Raw genomic sequence first — 16,954 nt, 5'->3', positions numbered from 1 at the left:
TGCAATGCCATAATACTAAAATTCGACAACCGGTTCCATTTATGTATTTGGACAACAGATTTTGCCTTTAAATGTGACAAATCAATTGTCAAACCTAGTTTCTTTTCACTAACAGGATAACATGCAATGAACCACAACGTCTCCGCGTTGATTCCAGCTGGGGACTTTAGCTGCATGTCATTCTTCATCTCTCTCCCTCTAAATTTCCTGTCACCTCTCCACTGTGTCAATCTAATGAAAAAGGTATAAGTTGCCCTAAAATAACCAAAAAGAGACAAAGCCATAAGATGAGATTGCCTTTGCAGAGAGTCACACATCTGAAGGGCTGGACAACACAGTCACATGAGGGCCTGTTGTTTTTATCAGTATTTTCCTGATTGTTTTACAGCTGCAGAATCAGCGTGGCTCATATCAGCAGCTGGAAATGGGAATCTCTGGCCTGCTGCAGTTCATCAAAGATGCTGCAGAGCCCATCAATGTGAAGAAATACAAAGACCAGACCGTGGCCGTGGACACGTACTGTTGGCTGCATAAAGGAGCATTTTCATGTGCTGAGAAACTTGCAAAAGGAGAACCAACTGACCAGTAAGCATTTGTATTATTCTAAAAAATGAAAATGTGTTCAGGAATCTGTTAATATTTTGTAATTGTCAGTGGGGTTCTGCCTATTTCTCGACAATGTCCACTTATTGCGGTGGGGTCCAAGCATATAGTTGTTAATGTTTCAATGGCACTCATAGCCCCTGTTCTTCTATTCAGATGTTTACAAAAAACCTTTCTTTTTCAAAACTAAAATATAATTTGGTAACAAAATATGTGCAACATACTATACAGGCACGATAGCCACAGTAAACAGGTTAAGCACGGTCAAAGACTAGTGTGCTCTCAAGGCTTCACAGCTTGAACCACATGATCCAACCAGCACAGGCAGCAAGTCATATCTTTGAACCAATCAGCTGACTGCAGTTGTTTATGGCCCTAATTAAGCATACTGCAATGAAACCAGGTAACTGTTTATCCTGACCAGATCAAATACAGCAAAATAGAAAATGTTTACAACTATTTATCTATTGTGTCAATGCCACTAACAGTAATCTGGCAGTGAGGTTTGAATGTCCAGAACTGATATTGGCATTTTGATTTTTTTCAATCCTAGGTATGTGTGGTACTGCATGAAATTTGTGGAAATGCTGTTGGCCTTCAGTGTCAAACCAATTCTGGTGTTTGATGGACGCAATCTGCCTTCAAAAAAAGAAGTGGAGAGGGCTCGCAGAGAGTGAGTATTTACCTTTATTGTGCATGAGTGTATAGATGCGCGACACATACCTTTCATGGACAGCATGCTATACGGCGTACTATGCACCATAGAAGGTGTATGGCTTGACCAGATAGCTGGAGCTAACAGCTAATTATCCACAGTGTGCAAACCGCTTTTCCTCTCTACATAATGAACATATTCTCCTCAAGTTGATCTCTTCATAAGCTGTCAGTCATTGTCCTTTGTTTTCGACCATGTGTGCACTGATGACGTTACTTGGAAACCGGCACAATAGACCAGCAGATAAAATGCATAAATCTCATTGGTTGGTACATCTGAAACAAATTGAGTGTGTTTTTATCAAGTTGATGGAGTGATTGTTCAGTGGTTGAAGATGTTTTCCCTTTTATCTGAATGTCCTCTGGACTCTGAAGATAACAGACAACAGTTATTCATCATAACCTTAATAGCTTCTACCCGGGAGACGCTGGTTCTTCAGGCAAAATAAAGCAGCAGCAATAGTTCAGTCAGAAACAAAACACGGCTAGTTGGCAGCACTGTTAACACATCAGAGAGAATTCCTCCGCTTTTTCAACAAAGTGAAGGAATTAAACTGTAATTGTTTCCATATAATGTGATGCCATTTTTTACATGGTACTTACAAAGCAAGTAAGAAACATTGAATTATAAAACAGAGCTCAGCTCAGACTACAGACATGGTACGCTTTATGCTATGGTGGCCATTTTCTATAAAGAGAGGGAAGCACTGCATACCCTCTATTGGGAGGAGCTTCACCACTGGATCACATTAGTGCTGATACTGTTGGTTGATTGATTGAGTAATAATCAACAGAAATTTCTTTTGTAGTTGTTTTAGAATTTTAAGTCATTCATCAAGCAAAAACCGCTGAACAATATCCGGTTCCAACATCTCAACTAAGGATTTGCTGCCTTTCTCTGTTTTCTATCATTGTAAACCAAAGATCTTTGGGTTCTGGACTGCTGGTCGGACACACCAAAGAATTTGAAGATGTTGCCTTGGACTCTGGGAAACTGATGGACATGTTTTACTTTCAGAGAGCAAACCATTATAGGATTGATCTAAAAAAAATAATTGAGAGATTCATCAAATAAATCTCATTCATATCGGAGGGGATGAGTAGCTACAAAGTGGCCTTTTGTGGACTGAGCTTATCTGGTTGAAAACTAATAAATACCGAGGCCAAAGCTGGGGAAAGGATATACAGTCACAGATCACTCACACAGAAACGAACCCTGCAGAGAATCTTGTATAAAGAAAGAAACCATTTGTGACCATAACAGACACTGAAGCTGTATTGTCATCTGAGAAGAACTGAATGCACACGATGATCCAGTGTTTTTCATACCTGGTAACAAACATGCTCAGACAAAGCTTGGCCTGTTGGAAGGACTGCATTCCTAAACAGCAACAGAGCAACATTGTCATGTGTGAAGGTGCAGAGAGGAATGTACAGACCAGGTGGGACCAGACAGCCCCTCCACAAATAAATACATGTTTCATTCATTTACTTTTCAGGCGTAGAGAAGGCAACCTTCAGAAAGGCCGACAGCTACTACGTGAAGGCAAGCTGTCGGAGGCCAGAGACTGTTTTACCCGCTGTGTTAACATCACCCCGGCCATGGCTCATAACCTTATTAAGGTGAGGACTCACTATCTCCTGCCAGGCTGAAGTCAATGGTATGCGTGCCTTTTAGTCAAGAAGACCCAGAATCCACTCTCATTTTGTCAGTCAAATGACAGCACTTTTTATTTTTTATTTGAACTGCATCATTTTACACAGAGCAACAGAGAGCAACAGCATGGCTGTAAACTTAACAAACTGAGTGTTGATGACCAAACAACAAAGCTCACTGTGATTGAAACGAAGGGCAGCGCGCCTCATTTCTGCTCCAATGTTCTCAGCTTCGGGGCTGAGTGTCAGTGAAGTCAGCTACGCTACTTTTGAACCAGACCCAGTAGAGGCCCTCTACAGTTTCTCTTCCAGGTTGCATGTCAACCCTGCCAACATCAGAAAGGCTATGACAATATTTCATTTGGCCATTTAGACCCCACAGTTGCATGCTTTGCTTTCTTTGTTTCTCTGAAACGTTCTTTTATTCTTAGTGGTTACATCCAGTGATGTTGGTGTCGTTGTGTAGAAAATGTTTTTTGTGTTGTTTTTTTTAAACCAGGCTGCCAGGGCGAGAGGAGTGGACTGTGTTGTGGCTCCATATGAAGCTGATGCTCAGTTAGCGTACCTCACTAAATGTGGTTTGGCCCAGGCTGTCATCACAGAAGACTCTGACCTGCTGGCATTCGGATGCAAAAAGGTACGGAGTACTAAATCCAGGGGATCCATTTCCAGCTCCATGGAGAAAACCATTCTTTGTACGGGGATAGTTCTCATAGTAGAGTGTTGACGATTTGACACAAGTCTGATTTATTTGGTTCTTTGAAACTGATTTAAAATCCATCTGTAGCCGTTGCCATAGAAACAAGTCCTTAAGCCTAAATCTGCAAAAGTGCATGCTTATTGACAGTCAGCTGGACCGTGACCCAGATGTGTTGCTGTGAAACGCATACATGAAGTAGTTTAATAAAGAAAGAGTGTTGATGTTGTCACTTAGCCCCTTCCATCAGTGTATGAATGGGTGAATGATGACATGTAGTGTTAAAGCGCTTTGAGTGGTCGGAAAGACGAGAAAAGCTCTATACAAGTACAGTCCATTTACCATCACCGGTAATTATCAGAATTACATTTTCACAACAAAACCTCACCTAAACATGTTAAAACTAAATCAAATTGAACTTAATAAAATACCATGAATAACAGTTTGTAAACAAAAAAGAACCAAGTAGAATGTAGTTTTAGAAACTGAGAAAAGACTCAACCCAACTGCAAGGTTCTGAACGTTAAAAGACCGATGGAGCCAGAACAGATGGCATTTCATTTGACATTTAAATAGGAATTTGTCATTTAGCTCAATTTGCTAAAATGATTGTTTATGCAATTTTAAAGCTGCTTTTAAGGTTTCATTTTCAAACAGGCTTATGATTCACTTGCTAGTCCATAGGGAGAGCCTCAGCACATTCACTCTTAATATCTAACTGTTTAACAGTGATGTGGATATATTGTGGCGCACAATGTAGATCAAAGAGCCACCAGCAACAATTCAGGAACACGTATAAAATTAGATTTGTTGACTGTTCTCAGTTCACCTACCTCATGAGACCATGAGACCATGAGACCATGAGACCATGAGACCACAATCACATGATCAGCACTCCACTCATTTTGTCTTTATTTCACAATAAGAGCACACTGCTCACCAAGATAACTCCATCCATGATTTACAAATCAATTCTCAAACTGCTGGCAATCAACCAAATTAGCAGGATGAGAATGAACCGGATTATTTAGCCTGATATCAGCTTGTTAGTTAAGCTGCCTTTGGAGAACAGGGCCCTGATGGTTCTCAGGAGAAGGGTAATGTTATTGGTCGTTGTCATCATTCAAACCAGATAAAAGTTTGCATGGGCAGAGAAAGGTATTGGTGCTTATTTTGTGTTCTTCGGTAAGAACAACAAGTAAGTTGGCTGTCCAATGAGAGAGGAAAATGACAGACTATATCAGATCAGCGTTAGCCAGTGAAACAACACTACAGTGTTGATCCTGTTTGCAGCAAACCATACCTTTAAACATAGCCTCATGTAGTAGTACTACCACTGCTCTTACATGGCCACCAACTTCTAAATCAATCGTCTTTCCCAATCATGCAGGTGATCCTCAAGATGGACAAGCAGGGCAACGGCCTGGAGATAGACCAAAGCAACATGGGTCGCTGTCGCTCTCTGGGGAACATTTTCACAGAGGAGAAGTTTCGCTACATGTGCATCCTCTCTGGATGCGACTACCTGGCCTCCCTTCATGGCATCGGCCTAGGCAAAGCCTGCAAACTGCTGCGACTGGCCAAAGACCCTGATATCCTCAAGGTGAGATGATGAAGTTGGATTATGCATTTTGCAAGGTTACTACTATTTGAAGTTGTGATTCCAGAGGTACCTGACTTTTAAGATTGATGGATCAACATAGAAGCGTATGGCGCACACCAAACCTGCTTCTGGGGAAAGTACGTTTAACTCATCTGACTAAAGTCTGGAAAACAAAAACCCTGTCTCTCAGATCAGCTCGTGGAAAAAGTGGTATCACCATTCCTAAGGGGTCCAACAGATTTAAAGTGAGACTATATAGCATAAAGATGAATTCATAAGCTAAATTATTCTATAATTGACATTAAGTACTGTCTTTGTGACTTTTGAGCATGACACTTACATTTACTAACTTTTTCTAGACCTTTCAACCACATTCCAAATTGCTCAGTATGGAGATAGATCAGTTTAAAACAAGCCAGTCAGAATTCTGACTCTGCTCTACTTGTGCTACCGTTGCAGTACATTTCGATTTGAACCATTATCCCCAAATTGTTGCTTGTGGTCACAGTGTCCACTGCTCAGACTCACTTTAAAAAACTAAACAAAAAAAACATTTTTTACTACAAACCTTTGACTTCCAAACTCATTGTGAGCTTTTGCTGCTCTGTCAGGTGATCAGAAAGATGGGCCAATATCTGAAGATGACTCTAGTCATCCCTGAGCAGTACATTGAGGGGTTCGTCCGAGCCAATAACACCTTCCTCTACCAGCTGGTGTTTGATCCTGTCAGGAGGAAGGTCGTACCTCTCAACCCGTACGCAGAGCACATCGACCCGGCCACCCTCAGCTACGCTGGACTGTATCCTCCTGCCCTGAGTCACATCGTATGTAGTGTCACCTTTTTCAACAGTGGAAACTATTTGGTTTCATATTATTTAGAAAAGGGAAATTGTAAGTTCCTCTCCGTCACTTGCAAAGTATTTTGTCCTTGATGACATTGAATCCAGAAATCTAGGAGATGACAAAGGGTTGCAGATGGCCTTGGGAAACCTTGACATCAACACCATGGAGAGGATAGATGACTTCAGCCCAGACAAACCCATTCCACAGGTATCAGATCACAGACAATTTTGATAATCAGGTCTCCTTTAACTAAGTGTGTTATTTAATTTAGAACAACTTTGTAAATGTCCCTTTTAGCTTTCTAAACCCCGCAGTCGCAGCTGGAACCACTCCCCAGCCCCCACTGGGCCCAGTGTCTGGAGTGGAGGCTTAAAGCCAGCAGCAGTTGCCCCGCCCCTGTCTGCTGCCTCCCCGGACAGGCTTCTCTCCACCAGGGGGAAGGAGAGAATCATCAGTCTGGTTGGTCTGAGGCTGTCCTCCAGAGAGCTGCAGGTGAAGAGACCACGAGAAGGTGAGCTATTAACATGCAGTGTTTAGATAGCTGCATGCTTTTTAACACTAATATACCCATTTTACCCCGTCAGTAAAGAAGTCTACTTCAGTGCAAAAATCTGATTGGTTGATGACGGCTGATGATCATTGCAAGTTAGGCTGTGGAACAATTTAAGGACAAGGTTTAGGTTTGAACATCTCCAGATTTCGTAGTTGGTCCCCACTGCTCATCTGTACAGGAGATGATTGGGTTTTTGATAATCTGATAATATCCAACTCTAAAGCAAGGAATCTCTGTATGTATCATTAACCGTTAACCGTCAAGATCAGTCCCTTGCATGCAGGGCTCTGTCGTTGATGTGCTTATTAACAAGCCGCCCAGCTGCCCCGATAACCTGATACACAAACCGGTTAAATCCCCAGGTCACCCATCTGGGAGAGTTAGTGGCCACAATGTTATGTGCGTCGTCGTGGACAAATGCAGCCACTTTGTCAGTAAGTCTCCACTGCAATTAATTAAGTTGCCATGTTGTCAGCAGTGTGTCTGCCTGGTACACTCAGTCAGGGTTTCCCCCAGTGTGTTGCAAGTTCTGCGTAGAGAGAGAGAGAGTGTGACGATGAGTGAAGTTGTCAGCAACGTTAAAGCTGTGAATGTATCAGTGAAGTGTATGTTCAGTTTATTTGTCGTTTAATAAAACGTTAATATAACTCGAGGCTAAATTATTGTGTCTCCCTTGCCAGCTAACTGCTGATTAAAGGGAAGGGGGTTAGCAACAACTTCGGCTCACTTAAGGTGGGCTGACCTTCTTAAGGTGGACCAGCTAATCTCCTTTCAGCTTTTTCATTTTCATTTTTCTTTGAACTGCTTAAATTATAGAGTAATCGGTCAAAATTCTGATCATCGGTTAATGGTTAAGCAGTAGATTTTTAACATTCCTAGTAACCAAATTCCTCTTCACTTCCCTGGAGTCAACGAGCAATGAGTGACGATGACAACCGGGAGCCAAGCAGTCAGCCAGTACCAAACGGGCACTGCACTAGTATTGATTAAAACTGTATTTTATTTAACATTGAACTGCGGTTCATTTTTTGCACTTATTATTGTTTTTATCTTACAGAACAGGTACACATAGAAACTTGACTGATTGACTAGTCTAGGCTGTTTTGTTGTGCCTTTTGTTTAGATTTTTCCTTTTCAACTAACTTATTTGTTTTTTTTGTCCGTAGGAGTTTGAAAAAATATGCTTTCAAAGATAGTTTGCAGGCTTAAAGCAAAAACAAGGAAACCATGGAAAAGTTCAAAAGAAATTAAAGAAATTAAATGGAAACAAATAATAAATACATACTATAGATTCATCATAACCGCATTAAGCCGATGTTGAGTGTATTGCGGTTTAGTTTACTTTCGATTGTGGTGATAGAATTGGTTTTACAGTTTCACCCAATCCAGTCCTCCTTTTATGAAATTTAATTATCTGCAGGTAATTGGTCCTTTAGGAAACAGAGCTCTGGAATACAAATCAGAATGGATATACTAAAGCAAATGATAACAGCAGCAGTTCCTAGCTTATAACATCTGGACTGTATTTGTCTTTTTCCTCCCATAGACTCTAGTGTATCAGATCAGGATGTGCTCCAGCAGTACTCGTCCTCCAGTCACAAGCGGTCCAGGTCAGACCAGCATCCAGACAAGCCAACATTAACCAGTCCGCCTCGGCCACGCAACCGCTTCGCCACCCTGCTGCAGAGGAGGAACCAGGAAGCTGAGGAGGACAGCCAGGCCACATGCAGCAGGTGACATCACACCGAATGATCAGCTCCTTATCAGAATCATTAATTACTAATCTAGACACGTATGGTTACCATGGAGTACTTTATGGCAAGCAACACAATTAGCAAGCTCACTAGCAGACCGCTGGCTACCTTAGCTAACTTGATAATTCCATCATGCTTTCATGCGACACTGCTTACAGAAAATGATCTGGACAAAATTGTCACTTACTGTATCTGGCGATAGCAATGTGCTTACGATGTGACAAGAGATTGTGGATGAAGTATTAAGTTGTTTAACTAATTTGGCCAGGTTAATAGCTTATTACAGAAGTTGAGCCCAACAGCATGGCCAGCGGAAGCCTTACTCCTCGCCGCTAGGAGGCTACTTTGTTGGGGCGAGAGCAGGCTGGAGCTAGCTGACTAGCCTGCTGTCCTCTCTGGAGCTTCTGTTTGCTCTCCTGGTGAAGTAGTTTGCCAGCAGCGTTTGAGTTGGCTAATATGGTCCTGTTGGTTAATGTTAACTTAATGTTAACACTGGCTAGCAAGTTTTGTTAATGTTTTCAGAGAATTATTCTGGCTCCACCTACACTCTGCTCAAGCTGCCCTGTTTTTTTCTTGTCCTTAAACCCCGTAATGTGTTTCATCCCAGAACATATCTCTCTGAAAACATCCCTCAAGTGCCTCAGTAGCATCCTGTAACCACCACCCGACTGTCCTCTTGGTCACAGGGAGTTAAGAAGTACCCGGTCGTGATTCGATCTTCCCGGGAGGGGCGGGGCTTGGTTTAGGTCTCCTGAAATGGCAATAAAAGCATTGGGGTGTTGAGTCTTTGGTTTAGCGATGACGGAGTGGGCGGCTGATGGTGGGATGTTACCAATAACAGAGAGCATGAACTCTCTACGCAGATAAAATGGTCAGACTCTCACAACTCAGTTCCTGATCCTGTTCCTCCAAAGTGTTGAAACCACACCATATCCATATTAACAATATGAGCTAAAATAAAGTAAAAACAAGGCAATTGAATACAACAAAATGCACAGGACGTTACACAAGCTTCTGCAACAGGCTGTCACTCGAGCAGTGCCATCTTGCACAACACTGTATGTTATCCTGATGTGGTTGTGTTTATTTCCACATGTAGATTCTTCAGCGGTTCCAGTTCAGCCAGTCTGAGCACTAAGATGTCTGCTCAGGAGGATTTACCTCAGGATGAAGAGAACAGAGCGGGGAGTCCCACTCAGGACAATTCTCCCAGCTCCCAGACCAAGGACAGTGATGGTCCAGACATTCCATCTGTGGACACCCCCAGCCCGCCTGCATCACCTAGCACCACATCCCCCAGTTCAGTCAGTCAGGGCCCAAGGCTGTTTCAGTGGTCAGGCAGCTCCTCCACGGCTGAACAATTGAAAACGCCTAAGTCCACGTCAGGCCTGTCCGCCCTGCAGCAGTTTCAGTATAAGAAGGAGAGTTTTTCCTTGTCCACAAAGACCCACAGACCTCCTGGAAACATGTCACCACCACATCTGTCCTCCACTGATGGAGAACACGTGAAAAATAATGACCTCCAAGATTCACCTCCTTTGCAGGACAGTGCCTACTTCTCCCAGTCCCAGCCTTACCTCACTTCCTGCCACAAAGAGGAAGTCCTCACCGACAGCTTCTCCTCCTCCTACCAGGAGGATGCTGCAACTGTGCGTTCCTACAAATCTCCATCGCCTTTATAAATGTTTTTACATCCCTTGTGGTTGGGTCAGCCTTCACAGGCACATCATCATCAGAGTGTCATGGTTCATGAGTTGGTGTGCAATACTGTTTTGGTAGCATGGCTTTGTGTTCTTACATGTCTTTCATTTACTTCCTCAGGAAATTAATTCAAGCAAAGATTCTGAGCCAGAGCAGATTCCCACACACTCAACAGAAGCATATCAGAAACCTGGTATGCTGAGATCAAAGGTGGGTTTGTGCCTAAGGCTACATCCATACTACATCCATACTACATCCATACTACTCCGTTTTCTCCGTCCACACGGCGTTTCAGCATCGTTTTCTAATAGATCTCCGTTCAGACTAAAATGCCTGAAAACAAATATCACGTGACTCTTCACGTACACTGGGCATGCGCGTGGTGTCGATGTAAACAGGAAGTAGATTGGTTGCTTAGTTAAACAAAATACGAGAGAGTAATAAAGTAGTCTTTAATAATGAAAGCTCGTGTTTGATACTTAAGATCTTCTTTAAAATCTTCCTCTATGAACTCAAACAGACACAGTTCGTGGAAAGTTTTATTTTTCAGACTTAGTTACAACGCTGCAGGTCTTGCTCTATCTCTCTCTCTCACATCAAATTTACTTTAAAATCAACACTTACACATAAAAGTTTACTAGATTATGATCCATAAAAGTGGTCAACACACGTCTCTCACTCGTAGCTCTGCTGGTGGCTTATCTGTCATACTGAATAGCATTTACTGCTTTTGTTCCTTTACATTTTATCTGCGGACTTCACAATAGATGTGGAGAACAAAATAAGCAGTAATAAGAAAAGGAAAGTCCTCCGTTTTGTATCCATCACCCTCCCTAAAGCCGCTAACCATGACTTCAGACGTCCGCTCCGTAGGTCTGATAACGCCGCTGGTCACGCCGCTCACTAATCGCTCCAACAACAGCTGCTAGTAAAGACAACAAGGTCAGCAATGCCTGTAATCAGTTGTCCATGTTAAATTAACCTGGTAGTCGATCGGTAATCAATGTTGTTGTTTGTTTGTGAGCTTCCGGGTAAGGGTCAGGTGATATGAGTGTGACGAATCACGGAAGGACACGTCATGACTGCTAAGAACCAATCAAGTAGCGAATGTGGGTGTGGGCCTCATCGTTTCTAAACTTATCCGTTTTCGACCGTCCACACGAAAACACAACCCGGAGTTTTCAAACTTATCCGTCTTCAGGAGCGTTTTCAAACTCCTCTGTTTTCGGTGCTCGAAAACGCCGACGTAGCGTGGACGCACAGTGTAAACTTAGCGAAACATATGCGTTTTCAAATGGAAACGGAGTAGTGGGGACGTGGCATAAGTTATGTCTAACCTTGTGGATATTTGGTTAAATCTTAGTTCATTATTCTTCAAAGGCACTGAGTTGGCCCATAGCTTCTTTACCATTAGACAGTGGAGGAGGGTTGTGTCAGCCTGCCGTAAGGAGCTGTAAATCTCCAATGCATTTCATTAGCATGGTGTTTAATGTCCCCTGGCAGCATGGGAAATGTGCTGGTAATGAGGTTTTTCTACAGTGACAAGCTAATTAACTAATATTACCATCCAACTCATTTTCATAACCAGCAGAGCATGCCATTCATTACGCTTTGAAAAGGGGTGAATATATGTAAGTTCAAGAGGAGTCTTGAACTTACATATATAGCCAGACCTATCTCCACAGCAGTCTGGTTTAGGGGGAAAAAACGCTATTGCTTGTTTGTATATCTTTAACCAATCACAATCATCTGGGGCGGTGCTAAACACGGGATTCAGCGACGGAGCCCTTGCAAAATATAGTGTTAGTAAAAAGGGAGAACAGTGCTGGCTGACATAGGCGACCAATTGGCTTATACCCAGTCTCCCACAGTGTCCCATATTAAGTCAGACTAACTATCATTTAACTAAGGAGAAGAAGTCATAGAACCATTAAAGGCTCCGGACACAGGGCTGTAAATTCTGAAAATAAAGTACATTGTAATTTCTCAATATACAGTAATTCAGTAAAGCTAAAGGTATTTTACATACAACATCTACATGTTCTGTGATTGTCGAGCCATGTCATCTCACATATGATATCTTTTGCTCTCAAGAAGCAGCCAGTGAGCAGGGACAACGCTCTAGAATGACATGTGTGCTCCTGTTGCATTAGATGAGAAGATGATATCAATCTCATGTCTGTGTGTTAAGTACAGTATTGAAGGCAGGATGTGGTTAGCCTAGCTTAGCATAAAGACTGAACTGCGAAACAGCTAGCCTGGTTCTGTCTTAGGTTCAAATATACACCTACCAAAACCAAGGCTAACTGATTACCAACTTGTATTTCATGCCATGTAAATGAGAGCAGGAGGGGAAAAGATGGAAGTTTACTACGTGAGAACTACCTCCCTCTTTTGTTTTTCCTTTCTCTTTCTCCTCTGTGTCCCTCTCCCTCTCTCACCAATTACGAACCCAAAAAACAACATTTCTGTTTGTGTTAAGTCCGTATCAAAGGGAATGTATCATTAAATCATTACATTTCTATTTTTCTGACCTCTTTGTCAATATTGAATAGCAGACAGTAGACAAAGGCAGACTGAGGGATATGACATGCAACCAAAACGCTGCTTGTTGGTGGTCATTAGGTTGCCCTAGTTAGAGCAACTAACGTTTTATTTCACAATAATGCCACAGTTTGTTAATTTATTCTGTGGGACCACTGCAACCCCTCGTGTCTTAAAGTAGAACATTTTACACTTCTTAGGACAGCCTGCATTCAAACAGAGAGATGCCCCTGCAATAATGGCGATCGAGTTAGTGTATTGATTTTATCATCTCATTGTTTATTAATTCAGGGTTTAGAAATGTAGGATTTTTGTCATAGCATTAAAAGCTTGTGTGTATTTTCCTCTATGGTTAATCTTGTGTCACATACATGGTCTTTGTCCCTCCAGGTTTCAGGTCTGTTGAAGCCAAAGTCCAGCAGCCGGGGTCAAGCAGCAAAGGTGCGAACACTGGGCCCGGCCAGGGCCAGTGGACTGAGGAGAAAGTCTGTGGGTTCTTCCTCCAATAATGAAAACACCCCTGGGGTCCAGGCCACCATCAGCAGCCTCTGGAAGAATTTCAGCTTCAAAAAGTAAAAGAGAAACTCTGTAAAGAAATATAATTATTGATAGAATACACTACACTAGTTCCAAGTTCCAATGTTATAATAATGTTAAAAGAATAACCGCTTTGTTATGCAGTTGTGAGAAGGGGTGTAAAGGATCCCAGTCTGGGTTCAGTGTGGTACAGTGGGGAAACCACGCATGCATAAGGATCAGTTTCTTTACATTTATTTTGAATGGAGCATAGTGCAAGTGTCAAAGACAGACACAACCCTACTGCTGGGGCTGAGGCAGCATTTTACCCACGCAGCTTTGGTAAACTATCATACTATAAGAAAATAAAACTATAATATAAAATAGAAAGTGTCACTTAGTAAAGTGCAGATTTCCACCAGGTGTATCTGCAACAACCACCACTGTATTGTGTGATTGAATGAATTCAGCCATACTCCAAAACTAGCGGCGTCGTAAAGCCTGATTCTACTCGCCCGTAGTGAAGCAGGCGTGAGGTGGGCGCTCCAGAAAATGAGTGTGTGAAGGCTCTGCAAGTTGTCTCGACGCTTGGTCGTGCACCTCCGAATTTTAGTAACTAATTGTCTGAAGATCAAAAACAAAATCTACATCTGTGTAAATATTTTGCAGCCAAATCAAATACAGGATGTTTAACCTTTTTGTTTCTTTATAATGCATTTAATACTTGACTTCTTTCTGTGCAGGGCTTTTATAAAGGCAATAAAGTAGTCCATGAATATGACATATGAGTTTACAGTAAATTACGATCCCTCCCTAGTATTGAGGAGGTAGGTTTATGGCGTTTGTACGCCCGCTGGCATTTCACAGAAACCTGCAACAAACTGCAGGTCTGCGTGTTCAGAGCTCGTGTGTCGGCTCGTGCTAGGGTACCAGGCGCAGGTACAAACCAAGCTTTGTGTGGGCAATCGGCTCAAAGTTGTCGTACAAGACAATCATACAATCTGGTAAAAAAACTAAATAAAGTCAGCAAGCTGTATTGAATTATGCCCATCCTACCCAGTATTGAAAAGATGTCGGCGCTCGACAGTAATTGTGCAATCACCTTAGATGCAGAGAAGGCCGACCTTCACCTGCAAGCCACATCAGAAACGCTTCAACATGCACACATAAGAGCCTTCATGTGGATTTAGAAAAGTGACTGATTAATATTTACTGAAACTTTAAAGTCTAATATTTGAGAATTTGTTGTGGTCGTGGCCTTAATGTTACATTTTATTTTTATTTATTTTTTATGTTGTCAACATGTTGGCTTTGCAATTAACTAATACCTCAGACTGTTTACATAATTTCAAGAAAATGGAATGTTTACATAATAAACAATTTTACACATAGTAGTGACAAGAGCTGTAGTCATTTATAGTAACATAGCTGGGCTGCTGATAAGGCTATGAGGTTTTCATTCTCACAAAGTATCAGAAAAAGTACTGTTGTGCCATCAGTATCAGTATTCAAGGTATCAGTACGTATCAAACATTTTCAAACCATACCCAGCCTCACCACGCTGTCTGCAGCGGCTAAGTTGCAAAGAGGTTTGCAACTTAGACATGTTAGGCCGACAGTAGTGTGTGTGTGTGTGTGTGTGTGTGTGTGTGTGTGTGTGTGTGTGTGTGTGTGTGTGTGTGTGTGTGTGTGTGTGTGTGTGTGTGTGTGTGTGTGTGTGTGTGTGTGTGTGTGTGTGTGTGTGTGTGTGTGTGTGTGTGTGTGTGTGTGTGTGTGTGTGTGTGTGTGTGTGTGTGTGTGTGTGTGTGTGTGTACTGTTAGTTCCATCAGCAGTTAGCCAAACACACCACATGCAGCAATAAAAGTGAGCCAAGTAACAACCAGGGATGTACGCAACCAATGGGCTGTAAAGTGTCGTAAAACGCACTTCATTCAAAAACAAGCATTTATACCATCCTAATGCCTTTATGAACCCTTTATGAAGGTGGCAATAGTACAAATACATCCAACCATCTGTCTGCACAGGGTGTGTGCTGACACGCATCACAGGCATATCCTGCGACTTGAAGCATTTCTTTAGGCTTCAAGTCTACTGAGTAAACTGCTTTCCCCCTCTGTGTCTCTGGCTGCAGAGAGAGGCAGCTCTTAACCTGCTCCCCCTGCCGGTTAAGAGTAATGAGTGAGGAGCTAGCGGTCAGCCATCAATCAATGGCAGTATCAAAGAGGCAATAAAAGGTGTTTTCATAAAGTGAGCCATTGAAATTACGAGACGTCTTTGAGCATGCAGCAATAACTGAGCACCCAAAATATGTGGTTTTGAGCAGCGGTATGTGAGATTAGCCGTGAACAGACACTCATGCACACACTACCTATCTCATGATCTCCCAGTGAAGATAATAAAAACACTGTCACGGTAGGACAGAGGAACCGTTTTAAACCTTCGACTAACTCCCACTTACAGTGGACAATAGTGTAAACTAACTGTCATGGTGACATCACGGCTGTAACACCAGTAACTTTAACCAGTGATTGTTTTCAATAGATCAGTTCTAAAACCGCATTTGTGTTTTTCAGAGATTCCCAGAAGATTAGTGCGCGTAAGAAAGGAGAGCCCATGTCTCCAGCCAAAGACAACCTGCCGGCCAGCTCCTTACTCACCAGCTTCTGATGTGTATGGGAGTGAAGCTTTTAAACATACCATGTATGTTAATGATTTCTCATTAACCTGTTTTTCTTAATGTACAGTTTTAAATAAAGCAACCGTCTTCTCATGCAAATGTATCTTGTGTGTGGCGTTGAGTTTCCTAACTAGACTTAAGTTGCATGAAGTGGAGTTTCATCACATCTTGTTATCTGTTGCGTCAACACACCAGCCAAAGAATGTGTCACCTAGTTAAAAATGCACAGTGCATACTTGAGTGTTTACCCTACACACATGCAAGCTGAGGAATGTGGCCATGAGACGTCTGGCTTCCTGCGTCTTCAGAACAATGTCCAGGATCTTGACCTGTCGGCCTGAGCGCAAGCTTTATAGTGTGTGGAACAGAATACGTTCTCTCAATCTAACAATGTCAGGTTGAGCGTGTGCCTTCACGTACCTTTTAGTAGTGTCTTTGGAGAGAGAAACAAAGCTCACCTCCGGGCTGGTGTTGTCAGCCTACTTGCAGTTTGGATCTATGTGGACCCCCAACTACCTCTGAGTAGATCAACTTGTTTAATCTCATGCTAAACTGCTGTTGTATGATTCCTCAAAGGAAGATCTTTATTTGTGACCTCTCTACACATTCTGCATGTTGGTGAGTAAGCAGTTCCATTAAGGAGTACTTCCCTTTTCAGATTGTTTTATTTCAATCATTTTTAAAGGCCCAAAGACTTAAAACCAGTTTAATTATACATGTTGTATTCATTTTGCAACATATTTTGCAACACGTTTCAAATCCTTCTGCACACTGGGGAGGAATGTAAATAGAAATTTAAAAACACTGGAATCCGCTGATAAAATCCCCACCATGGCTATGTGTTGAATTGTTGAAGGTAAGCTCCCCCAGGTTGATAAAACCCACAAATTCACTGAACATATCCTGACCTCCAAGTGATGTACTGCTAAATGTAAAAACTAGGCCTCCTGCTAACTGAACAAATACAATGTTCATTTATTTGATCATTTCTAGAAACGGTTTATGCTTCATTTACTCCTAACTCTGGCTGTAATATACAGTGGGTACGGAAAGTATTCAGACCCCTTTACATTTTTCACTCTGTTTCATTGC

General features: G+C 42.1%; 1 protein-coding gene across 1 annotated transcript; it reads left to right on the top strand.

Moving 5' to 3' along the window:
* The first annotated feature begins 242 nt into the window (after nucleotides 1-242).
* exo1 (exonuclease 1) lies at nucleotides 243-15,955 on the top strand. The gene is made up of 13 exons (XM_076077045.1): nucleotides 243-585; nucleotides 1,157-1,276; nucleotides 2,817-2,940; nucleotides 3,473-3,610; nucleotides 5,061-5,273; nucleotides 5,885-6,072; nucleotides 6,221-6,323; nucleotides 6,414-6,627; nucleotides 8,216-8,402; nucleotides 9,523-10,072; nucleotides 10,245-10,334; nucleotides 13,059-13,240; nucleotides 15,759-15,955. The coding sequence occupies exons 1-13, from the start codon at nucleotides 425-427 to the stop codon at nucleotides 15,850-15,852; spliced, it is 2,364 nt and encodes a 787-aa protein (XP_075933160.1). The 5' UTR covers nucleotides 243-424; the 3' UTR covers nucleotides 15,853-15,955.
* The last annotated feature ends 999 nt before the right edge of the window (nucleotides 15,956-16,954 follow it).

Source organism: Anarhichas minor, unplaced genomic scaffold (genome assembly GCF_050575085.1).
Source record: "Anarhichas minor isolate MPS153535 unplaced genomic scaffold, ASM5057508v1 ptg000058l, whole genome shotgun sequence".
Taxonomy (NCBI): domain Eukaryota; kingdom Metazoa; phylum Chordata; class Actinopteri; order Perciformes; family Anarhichadidae; genus Anarhichas; species Anarhichas minor.
The sequence above is the reverse complement of the archived record's forward strand: the minus strand, read 5'-3'. Positions and strand labels throughout refer to the sequence as shown.

Coding starts and splice junctions, on each gene's coding strand:
- exo1 (XM_076077045.1), top strand. CDS start 425: ATGGGAATCTCTGGCCTGCTGCAGTTCATCAAAGATGCTGCAGAGCCC. Junction 6,324..6,413: donor CAGACAAACCCATTCCACAG/GTATCAGATCAC, acceptor TGTCCCTTTTAG/CTTTCTAAACCCCGCAGTCG. Junction 8,403..9,522: donor AGCCAGGCCACATGCAGCAG/GTGACATCACAC, acceptor TTCCACATGTAG/ATTCTTCAGCGGTTCCAGTT.